General features: G+C 43.0%; 1 protein-coding gene across 3 annotated transcripts in view; it reads right to left on the reverse strand.

Moving 5' to 3' along the window:
- The window catches only part of magi2a (membrane associated guanylate kinase, WW and PDZ domain containing 2a), a 139,033-nt gene that overhangs the window by 19,930 nt on the left and 106,603 nt on the right, over window positions 1–12,500 (reverse strand). For all 3 annotated transcript variants that reach the window (XM_057854160.1, XM_057854161.1, XM_057854162.1), the window contains exons 7-9: window positions 3,306–3,363; window positions 2,957–3,078; window positions 695–877 (exon numbers count right to left, since the gene is read on the reverse strand). In XM_057854160.1, the coding sequence (XP_057710143.1) occupies window positions 695–877; window positions 2,957–3,078; window positions 3,306–3,363 (363 nt within the window). The remainder of the gene's footprint in view (window positions 1–694; window positions 878–2,956; window positions 3,079–3,305; window positions 3,364–12,500) is intronic.

The raw sequence follows: 12,500 nt of genomic DNA on the forward strand, positions 1-12,500 counted from the left end.
CCCAATACTTTTGTTCGGGGAGTGTTGTTTCATATTGGGCAAAAATATTGGGACATTCCAACTGCAGGAAGTATGGTGATGTGTCCCAATACTTTTGATCCTGGAGTGTTCTTTCATATTGAGCAAAAATATTGGGACAGTCCCAATACTTTTCTTTGTGGATCGTTGCTTCGTATTGGCAAAAATATTGGGACAGTCCACCTATGAGAATTATAGTGGTGTGTCCCAATACTTTTGTTCGGGGAGTGTTGTTTTATATTGGGCAAAAATATTGGGACATTCTAACTGCAGGAAGTATGGTGATGTGTCCCAACACTTGTTCGTGGAGTGTTCTTTCACATTGAGCAAAAATATTGGGACAGTCCCAATACTTTTGTGGATTGTTGGTTTGTATTGGGCAAAAATATTGGGACAGTCCACCTACAAAAATTAGTGGTATGTCCCAAATCGTTTGTTCGTGGACTGTTGGTTTGTATTGGGCAAAAATATTGGAACAGTCCAACTGCAGGAAGAATAGTGCCATGTCCCAATACCTTTGTGTAGTTTTGTTACATATTGGGCAAAAATATTCGATCGAAAGTATAGGTGTTTTTACGTTTGTACACAAAATGTTGTTTGAAATGGGTCAAAAATATTGGGACGGCCTTCCAACACTGAGTACTCTCCCATCCAGATACTGTTGTCCATGTCTTACCTGTGGCCATCTTGGCGTCAGCGGCAGCAGGCCCGTCAGGTATGATGCTCTTCACCTGCAGGAACTCGTCGGGTTCGTCCCCGCCGATTATGGTGAAGCCGAAGCCCATGTTGCTCTTGTGGAGCGCCGTGGACAGGAAGCTGCCTTTCAACTGCGTGGGGTCGCGGGTGAACAGCGGTTTTTCTGCGAAGAGGGGGGCGGGGTGGGGACAGAGTGATTAACAACGAAAAAAATTGATTTTGGTTGGGGTAAAAGCGGATCCCAACAAGTTGGAATGTTGGCAGGGAATCTGGGTGGTGGGGCAAAAAGATGCGGGTGTGCGGAAAGCGCGACCAGTTTGGCACCAGGAAGGGGTGCCATGACATGCTGTCAATACGGGAAGAGTTCCACTGAGGGTAGACGATTTTGGGACGAGTTAGGGAAGGACAAACCGGCGGGATAGTTGACTTCGTGTCGCACCCGCTCAAGACTCCTGTCGATCTACTTACTGACGAATCGGCACAAAGGCGAGAGACTACGGTGCGTGTGGCGGTGGTGGCGGTGACGGGGACTCATGTTCAAGCGCCGGGTCAGCACGTGACGCAACGGCGAGATGTCGGCGGAGGTAAAAGGCGATACAGGGCGCCGCGCCGCTGTCGGCGAGCGTGACGAGAGGTCATCCAGGCTGTGGCAACGCTCCGGCGACAGGCCGGCATGGGCGGCGAACGACCTGGGGAGGGTGGCACGGGGGCCGCCATCTTGGATGGGAGAGGATGGAGAATGCCATCCCATTATTGCCGCTTCAGCAGGGGTTATCACGGCCATTGACAAACGATTGCGCAACACGTGTAGACAGATATTACGCCAATTTTCAGAGGCATATATTCTTTATAGGGTTGTTTCGATCATGGTTTTTTGCTCCCGATCCGACCCGATCGTTTTAGTTTGAGTATATACCGATCCTGATATTTCCCGATCCGATTGCTTTTTTTTGCTCCCGATTCAATTCCAATCATTCCCGATAATTTTTCTCGATCATATACATTTTGGCAATGCGTTAAGAAAAAAATGAATAAAACTTGGACAAATATATACATTTAACATACAGTACATAAGTACTGTATTTGTTTATTATGACAATAAATCCTCAAGATGGCATTTACATTATTAACATTCTTTCTGTGAGAGGCATCCACAGATAGAAAGACTTGTAATTCTTAGAGGATAAATGTGACTTTGTATATTGTGACTAAATATTGCCATCTACTGTATTTGTTGAGCTTTCAGTAAATGATACTGTAGCCATTTAACTGTTCTGCCCAAATGCATGATGGGAAGTGCAACCATGTCTGTGCGTCGTGACACCAATTGATATATCTTCTCTGCGTTAGGAAATAACATAGGGTGTTAAGTAAATGAGCAACTACTACCTTTCTTCCCCACATTGCTTCCCACGATATTTCTAATTCTGGAGTGAGGGATTGTAAGGCTTTAGCCAATTAAAAAAAGGCTCCAAAGGCTGCCAAAAGTCTCTCTACTCATTTTACGCTGTGTTTTAGCTCTATATATAGGGTAAAACGGCGCCATTATAAATTGAACGTGACAATGCGTGAGTGGGTCGTGCAGCGCATGCGTTAATTGCGTTAAATATTTTAACGTGAATAATTGAAAAAAAATTAAATACCGCCGTTAACATGTTAAATACAATTAGAAAACTATTTGATTAAAAAATATACAGTATGTCCGATATTTTTTTGCCGATTCCGATACTTTGAAAATGACGTGACGGACTAAAGATGACACCTTTAGTATCCATTGTTGAATTCTTATGAATTAATAGGCTGCCATTGACAGAGATAGACGTCAAATCAATTTCAAATCAGTATCGTCATTAAAAAACACAAAACACCTACTGTATATTAGTTTTTATGTATGGCCAGAAATATTGGGACAATTTGCCAGGAAAATGTACATAATTCTGTCCCATTACTTTTGACACATGTAGTTTTGGGTACATGTAACACTGCGGAGGGCCCTAACGAGTATATTTTTTGCGGTTTTGCAAGATGTTGACGAAAATATAGGGACGGTTTGCCAACTGGAAGTACGAAAATGTGTCCCAGTGCTATTGATACATGTAGTTTTGGTAGGGTTGTTGATTATTCCTGCTGCTGTTCACAAAGAGGCCTGCGGGCGAAGGTCCCTTAAGAGGATTTACTGCTGCTGCCGCAAAAATCCATATTTCCGCGAATGAATAAGCACGGGATGATAACGGCCGATTACCTCGGTAGATGGCGGGAAGCGGCAGCGAGGAGAGCCCCTGACTTTGCATTTGCTGCTCCTGCTGGAGTCTCCTCTTGGCCTCCAGAACCGGATTCTCAAACTGGGTCCTCCTATTGATGTGGCTACAAATACGAAAACCCAAAACATTTCACATTTTCACCCCGACGAATGCACTGCGGCGGGCTCGTCTGATGATTAATTAAATGGCCCGCCGCCATGTTACGTAAGGCAGCCGCAGAACCGGCATTGCGCGGGGCCGGAAAGAGATAAAATAGACTTTATTTTGGTCTTGAATATATATCACCAGCTCAAAAGAAGGAAGACTCGACATTCGACGCGGCCAACTTACTCCACGTAGTAGCTGCCGTAAATGGGGTCGTCGATTTTCTCCCAGCCGTATGGAAGCTCTGCAAACACACATCAAAGCATAGTCAGGATAGAAAAAAAAAAAAAATCAATGGACATAAAAACAACAACAAAAAACGTCTCGATTGGAATAATTAAACCGAGTTAAATTCCAAGTATGTATTTTTTGATTAGTTCACAAATCAGTTGAAAACCTGAGAGAGTTTAAAATAAATCTGATTTACGCTCCATTTTTCTATATGGTCATTTTGTGCTTACATAATATTCCTTGGCCTAGTTTACACACACACAGCGTCCTGTATACTTGCCTCCTCCCACACATGGAAAAACTATCACAGGCAAAGCTGATAGAAGAACCACAGTGGTTTTGACAATTAATTTGCCACACTATTTTTATATTATATATATCTCTCAAAGTAACACATTTTAGAAGGGTATTGGAATACCATGATACCATGATATTTTGGCTGAAGCTTATCATACCGGCACATGCCTACATATAATCAAAGTACAGGACCATTTACTTATCTGCACCCACAGTTTATTAAATTGTACCCACAGTTTACTCATCTGTACTTACAGTTTACTAAACTGTACCCACATACAGTGGGGCAAATAAGTATTTAGTCAACCACTAATTGTGCTTGTTCTCCAACTTGAAAATATTAGAGAAGCCTGTAATTGTCAACATGGGTAAACCTCAACCATGAGACAGAATGTGAAACCCCTCCCCCCGATAATCACATTGTTTGATTTTTAAAGAATTTATTTGCAAATCATGGTGGCAAATAAGTATTTGGTCTATACCAAAAGTTCCTCTCAATACTTTGTTATATACCCTTTGTTGGCAATAACGGAGGCCAAACGTTTTCTGTAACTCTTCACAAGCTTTTCACACACTGTTGCTGGTATTTTGGTCCATTCCTCCATGCAGATCTCCTCTAGAGCAGTAATGTTTTGGGGCTGTCGTTGGGCAACACGGACTTTCAAGTCCCTCTACAGATTTTCTATGAGGTTGAGATCTGGAGACTGGCTAGGCCACTCCAAGACCTTGAAATGCTTCTTACGAAGCCACTCCTTTGTTGCCCTGGCTGTGTGTTTGGGATCATTGTCATGCTGAAAGACCCAGCCACGTCTCGTCTTCAATGCCCTTGTGGATGGATGGAGATTTTCACTCAAAATTTCCCGATACATGGCCCAATTCATTCTTTCCTTTACACAGATTAGTGGTCCTGGTCCCTTTGCAGAAAAACAGTCCCGAAACATGATGTTTCCACCCCCATGCTTCCCAGTGGGTATGGTGTTCTTCAGATGCAATTCAGTATTCTCTCTCCTCCAAACACGAGAACCTGTGTTTCTACCAAAAAGTTCTATTTGGGTTTCATCTGACCATAACACATTCTCCCAGTCCTCTTCTGCATCATTCAAATGCTCTCTAGTGAACCGCAGACGGGCCTGGACGTGTACTTTCTTCAGCAGGGGGACACGTCTGGCAGTGCAGGATTTGAGTCCCTGGCGGTGCATTGTGTTACTGATAGTAGCCTTTGTTACTGTGGTCCCAGCTCTCTGTAGGTCATTCACTAGGTCCCCCCGTATGGCTCTGGCATTTTTGCTCACCGTTCTTGTTATCATTTTGACACCACGGGATGAGATCTTGCATGGAGCCCCAGATCGAGGAAGATTATAAGTGGTCTTGTATGTCTTCCATTTTCTAATATTTGCTCCCACAGTTGATTTCTTTACACCAAGGGTTTTACCTATTGCAGATTCAGTCTTCCCAGCCTGGTGCAGGTCTACAATTTTGATTCTGGTGTCCTTCCACAGCTCTTTGGTTTTGGCCATAGTGGAGTTTGGAGTGTGACTGACTAAAGTTGTGGACATGTGTCTTTTATACCAATAATGAGTTAAAACAGGTGCCATTAATACAGGTAACGAGTGGAGCCTCGTTAGACCTTGTGAGAAGAAGTTACACCTCTTTGAGAGCCAGAAATCTTGCTTTTTTGTAGGTGACCAAATACTTATTTTCCACTCTAATCAAAACAATGTGATTTTCTGTTTTTTTCCCCCACATTCTGTCTTTCATGGTTGAGGTTTATCCATGTTGACAATTACAGGCCTCTCTAATCTTTTCAAGTAGGAGAACTTGCACAATTGGTGGTTGACTAAATACTTATTTGCCCCACTGTATTACTAAACAGTCATCACAGCACAGTTTGCGAATCTGTACCCACAATTTACTCAACTGTACCCACAGTTTAGTCATATGTACCCACAGTTTACTAACATTTACCCTCAGTTTTGTCATCTGAACCCACAATTCAGATATGACCCGGAAACAGTAGACACCAATTTGATTCGGGTGGGACTCAATGGACTAAGCAAGCAGCTGCGCACAGGTTGCCGCTGCCCTTGATGAATAAAGTTGTTTTGAAAGGTAAATAATGCATGTTTTCTTTGGGAGCTGTGAACAATGTCACTTTCAGGTGCTATTTGTTGGTTAGTCTATTAGTCCGTCGACGCTTGGAGTCCCTGCAAAATCAAATTGCTGACTACAGTTTCCGGGTCATTGCTAAACTGTGGGTATCGTTTAGTATTCTTTGGGTAAAGATGACTAAACTGTACCCACAGACTACTAAACTGTGTGCACATATTAGCTATGAAAAATATTTTTTTCTACCCTGCCACCAAGGTGGTTCTGTACATATGACCTCATACAGTATAACACTGAAATTAAGAAACCGATTAACAACCCTCATTTTTTAGACCGGTTTATATTAGTTCCTAAATCAATTCATTCGCTGCCATTGACGGCGCTAGACATCCAATCGAATATGCCTAAGCATCCAAATTCAAAGCATCGTCAGAGTTATGACCTCTGTGACCTTTGACATCGTCGATGTACCGATCGTTCAATGCCAGCGAGTCAGTCAGCTCATTCGCTGCCGTTGACAGCGATCCAGCTGTGGATTCAATTCCCAGCGTGTTCCAAGTGATAAATAGCGACGACCGCGGGGAAAAAAGAAGCCATTTGCGCATTGTGAGGATCTCAGCAGAAAGGCGTCGGCGCCGACCCGGCCCGACCTCATTGATCGGCGACCAGCGCGCGTAAACAAGCCAGTTGTTTCTTTCGTAGACGCGAGACTCAGGATTGCACGCCAGTAGAACTCATTGAGTAAATGACACCGTATCAAAATCCTGCCGTAAAAAACAGATTTGCCCACCACCCGCATTTGAAAAAGGTGTGTGCGTGCGCCACAGGTGAGTTATTATCGGGCGCCCTCCTTCACCTTCAGCGGCGTTGCAGGTGGGGGTGCGAGTAGTGTTGTCAGTGACATGATTGATGGGTGTATTTCCAGAACATCCACGCACACCTGAGGACGCCAGATTGGAAGGAGGTGAGCATGTGTGTGTGTGTGTGTGTCATCAGACTTCCTGTCAATGTGTGTGTTTTCGGTGATGGGCAGCCAGTCAGAGCCAAAATTTGCTAACTGGAAACGTGGAATGGAAGTGTGTAATTGTATGATGGTAGAAATATATATGTGGAAATGAGAAATACCATATTGGCCCGAAAATAAATAATAATTATTAATAATAGTATAATAATATAATTAATAATGATAATTAATAATTATAGGGTTAGGGCTAGGGTATAATAATAATTAATTATTAAGCTCTGTACATATGACCCTTCACCACAGAAGTAAACATATGGTGCACATCCATATGTTATAGTAAACATAAAATACTTACAGACATACTTCCGAGCTGGAAATGTAACAGAAAGCATTCACGATTGTCAATGCGACCGCTAGACACCGCAATGTGTATGTGAATGAGCTTGTAATGTGAACAAAACTACTGTGACAAAAAATAGATGCAATGAATTACTCTGACCAGCAGGTGGGAGCAATGCCCCGTAAATGGTCAACTGCTTTCCTATACTAGTGTGTAAAGTCACTGTAAACTGTAAAGCCAGCACAATACATATTATCGGTCCTATTAATAATGTTATTGGATTTATCGGGATGACGTCATAATTCCTATTATCGGACCGATAATTATCGGACCAATAATTATCGTGCACCAGTAATGTTAACTCAATGACTGCCACTGACGACATTGGAAATGGATTGGACATCTCGCGCCGTCAATAGCACTCAATGATAAGCAATTACAGCCAGTCTTCCAAATTTCAACGAATCAGACGTCTATAATGTTGACTTTGTTGAGTTTTGATACAGTATGTCAATGGTGCTAAAGCATAACCAAGACTTTCTTCCATTGTGCGTTTCTGTAGGCGTTAAGTACGGAACACACCGTTTGTGAGAGGCGTTTTTCCTTTCCAGCCAACGTACGCACGGCAGGGAAGCGAGAATTTCAAAAACATTTTGAGCTCGCTTGGAAGAAAAACAAACAAAAAAAAAACACGCCCCGCTTGTCGCCGTCTGCCGACAAACAGCAAAGGAAGCAGGCGGAAGGGGGAAAAGGAAGCGGGATGAAGAAGCGCCCGACGCGGAAACGGAATGCGACAAGGCCCAAATATCAAGACGGTTATGTAATAACACGGGTTCTGTGATGTGGAGCGCGCCTTTCAACGTCGTTTCTAACTGGACGGGGAACAATAACGACAGCAGGATAAATGGAAAATAGGCATAAGGTTGCATTTTTTTTTAGGAGAAATATTGTCAAGATTTTGGGGGAGCAATTAGGAATTTTGTTAGCGTTAAAACTAAATAAAATTGTAATATTAGGACATCCAAGTCAAATGTTTAGAAGGGAAAATTAAATGAGTTTACAAAAAAATCTGAAAAATACACTATTTATTGCATTTATTTGAATTGATACGCAGGGCCGGCCCAGGCCATTTGGGGGCCCTAAGCAAAATAATGCAAAGGGGCACATATTTTTGGCCCACCATTTCGTCACAGCGTACTGTGAAACCCATACATGCAATCCAACTCATACGTCCATATTTTGTACATTAATCAAATATTGTAGCACTGCATACTTCAAACTTCTCACCCCAAATGATTGTCAGTAGTTACAGTAGATAGCGCCAAACTTTTTTCTAAAAGTGGAAAGAAAGAAGTTTAGGAAGAATTTTTTATTTTTTTAAGCTTGTAATGAAGTATCAAAACTCACAAAAGTCAAATAAAGCAAACTGTAGTAAACAAAATAGACTAAAAATAAAACAATTGCCAGATTGGGGGCCCCCTAGTGTTCAGGGGCCCTAAGCAGCTGCATAGTCTGCGTTTAGGCTGGGCCGGCCCTGTTGATAGGTTTCGGAGCCATTGACGGCACTAGACGTCCGAATAATCGCTGCCAGGCCGCCCAAATCCAAATGGATTGGACGTCTGTTGCCGTCAATGGCAGCCAACAAGTGAAAAAGAAAATTACAACTGAATCTATTATGAAAAAATGCCAAGAATCTAAGAGTATATGTTCTTGGCAGAGGATAAATAATATATCCTCCTCCAAATAGATTGTACTACTATTGCCGTCGATGGCGATGCCAATGCCAATTGTAAGCTGAATGCTTTGACCGCGCCGCGCACTTTACCGGTTGGCCATTTTGTCGAATTCAGCCCCAGAGAAACCATCTCAGTGCTCTTGAACACAATGAAACAATAGGTCAGGTCGGGACAGCAAATTTAAGCAAGTATGTGTTCTTGGCAGAGGATAAATAATACATCCCGCTCCGAATAGATTGGATTTCTATCGTCATCGACGTCGATGCCAATGCCAAACGTAAACTAAACGCTTTGACCGTACCGTGTGCTTCACCGGTCAGTCACCTTATTCAATTTAGCCGGAGAAACCATCTCAAAGCTCTTGAACACAACTTGACAAAAGAAAAGTCAGGGATGACAAATTTAAGGGAGTATACGTGTTTGGCAGAGGATAAATAACATTGTCCCGGTCCAAATGGATTGGACGTCTATCGCCGTCGATGGCGACGCCAAATTTAAAGGCCCTGGCGGCTATTTTTGAACAGTGAACGCTTTGACCGCGCCATTCGCTTCACCGGTTGGCCACCTTGTTAAATTTAGCACCGTGGAAACCATCTCGGCTCTCATGAGCACAATGTGACAAAAGGTCATCAGTCAGGGATGGTGAATTTAAGCAAGTATATGCTCTTGGCAGATGATAAGTAAGATATTCCACTCCGAATGGAATGGACCTCTATCGCTATCGATGGCGAGGCCATTGCCAATCATGAATGGAACGCTTTGACTGTCCCGTGGGCTTCACTGGTCATCTACTTTCCTAAATTTTGCACCGGAGAAACCATCTCGGAGCTCTTGAACACTACGTGATAAAAGGTCAGTCAGGGACGGTGAATTTAAGCGATTGTGTAATTTGTGTTCTTGGCAGATGATAAGTAGGATATCCCACTCCAAATGGATTGGACATCTATCGCCGTCGATGGCGATGTCAGTGTTAAGAACCCTGGCGGCCATTTTTGTAAACTGCCGTGCGGTTCATTGGTCATCTACTTTCTTAAATTTCGCACCAGAGAAACCATCTCGGTGCTCTTGACCACTATGTGACAAAAGTTCATCAGTCAGGAATGGCGAATTTAAAGTGCGTACGCCACGAGAAAAAAAAAGTCTTAAATATGATTATTAAGTGAATTAGAATCATATTTTGGGACAATTTGACTATATACAACAATTTAGCAAAGCGCAGATGACGAGAAATTAGTCTTTTAAGTTGCTGGTTAGCCACGCCTACCATTATAGGGCTCTGGCGTCCCCAACAGGTGGATGACGTCAGCGGAGTCACGATTTTATCTGATTTAGTATGCATCCCATTGAGGGGGAATTATTCACAACGAGGAAAACACAATGAAGAGAGCTGCAAAATGTCATTGTTTAGGTCTCTCTACTCCAATATTTTTCAGGATATTATTTTTTTATCCAAGTATTTTTCCCCAATAGCGATGGCTTGAGAAGGACCAGTCATCCCGTTGAGGGGGAATTATTCAGAACGAGGAAAACGCGATGAAGACAGCTGCAAAATGTCATTGTTTCAGTCTCTGTAAATCAATATTTTTACAGGATATTCTTTTCATCCAAGTATTTTTCCTAAATTGCTAAATAAATGGCATGGTCATGACAAATAGCATTCTTGTGCTAAACGGAATATGAAATAATAAAAATGCATTTATTCAGGACAGCATGGGAAAATTACTCCATAATTGTCAAAACTGTCGTCTTCACCTTTACTGTCGCACTCCCGAACGATATTTTATGCCACCTAAATCGGGCTTATGTCATTTCCCTTCCCTGGCTTTGGAGAATGCAAACAAACCAAGAGGCGTGACAGCTAGCCGGCATGCTAACCCGAACCGAGTGATGTTTCAAAGTCTTCGAAACAGAAAATCACACATAACTAGCCCGGATCATTTCACATGACGACTGGGTTGTCGATTGTCTTTGCTGATCGGCAAACCGCCCAGCGGAGAGCAATTTACAGCCCGCTCCCCTGCTACTATAGACAGGACAGCTCGACGGGAAGCAGCTGGACAATGACCGCTGAACATTTACATGCCAATCCATGATCAAACGTAAGTAGTCCTTTACTTGAAGAAAGTTTTTAGTGTTTACTTTGTAATCGCTGTATTCGTGGCTATTTTTAACTCAAAGTTGCAGTTTCTGATCGGTCGGAAAATTTGACAGACACCGGGCACTTGAAGAGGGGAATAAGCAGAGTATATTAATTGTTCTCTCCCGGCGGGGGGATGTGCGACAAGCCGCCGGTCGTTGGCCGAGGGGACAAGGAGCATATCACAAAATGCAAGTGATGGGGGAAAATATTATGTGATGCCTTCACATTATGCCTTTGTGATGTATGATTGCCTCTGTGACCGAGATTGTAACAACTTCTCCTTGTTTACGCCGTCACTTCGGTGCCTGTTGTTGTTTTTCACTTTGGGTTACATAGTTAGGAGGGAATCTCACGAGATAACTTGTTTTGCACCATAGTATTGTTTTTTTCCGTGCTTGGGTTCCACAGTTAGGAGGGAATCTCATGAGATATAATAAAATGAGAGATAATATTTACCGCGGGGACAGAACATCTGTTACCAGGACGGCACAACTTGTTGACCATGTGAGAAGCCCTTTTTCAAGGGGCTGAACCAAAAGTAGCTTTAATATTTGTCATTGGGCAAGGCATGCGCCGCCTGGGGGTGCGTTCCTACAAGAACCGGACATTTCCGGGCGACCCGTGAAGTCCGCCGGAGGATAGCGTACTGGTCGCTCGGCTTTGTCGCTTTGCTGGAGCATTGGCTCCCGCTCATTTGTCAACGGTAAGCGATTTTCATTGCTAAGGAACATCTTGTTGTGCTGTAACGGTAGCGTGGGGATTCTGGGATTGACAAACTCGATCTAACGTTAACGTTACTACTTGTTATGCTTGTTTTGATATTTGTTTGCTTGCTCTTGTGGGATTGTAATCAATAAATCTCATTTATTCTGCATTTTCTAATCAATAAACATCTTATATTTCACAAAAGTGTGCCTGTTGCGGACTCACTGCGAACCCGGAAATTTCGGAAAACAGCAAGCCACCTACATATTAAAATGATCCCAGTATTTGACATAATACAAAACACGATGTTTACTCATTTCCTCATAAGTCCCATTGTCCCACAGTAGTAGGGCTTGTCTTGGCCAATATCCACCGTTGAATGGGGACCTTCTGAAACCCCAAAAAGGCGCACACGCCTCTCCCTCCTACAGCAAGATTTTTCTGCAGCCGTTTAGCTGGCGTGATGCCAAAAATAAACGTATAAATCCGCAATGAATCCTTAGTCCTTCTCATACAACAGTACGGCTGTATAGCGAAGAGGACTCCTTCCTCCGTACACGTCACAGCGTCCTCTTTCTCAACTCGAGACTGTTGCCCGAAGTCACTCATTTTCCTGGCGCGGGATTAAAAAACTAAATAAATATAGCGATCGCCTCCACACACATTCAAGTGGTCCATTTCATTCAGGAGCATAAAATGCTGCGTGTATTATGAAATAAACATGCTTTTTCATGTCACAGGCACTTTAAGCGTTTATGTTCTTGGCAGAGGATAAGTAAGATATCCCACTCCAGATGGATTGGACATCTATCGCCGTCGATGTCAATGTTTATAACGCCATTTTTTTTCAACTGAACGCTTT

The sequence above is a fragment of the Corythoichthys intestinalis genome, chromosome 13 (assembly GCF_030265065.1).
Source record: "Corythoichthys intestinalis isolate RoL2023-P3 chromosome 13, ASM3026506v1, whole genome shotgun sequence".
NCBI lineage: Eukaryota > Metazoa > Chordata > Actinopteri > Syngnathiformes > Syngnathidae > Corythoichthys > Corythoichthys intestinalis.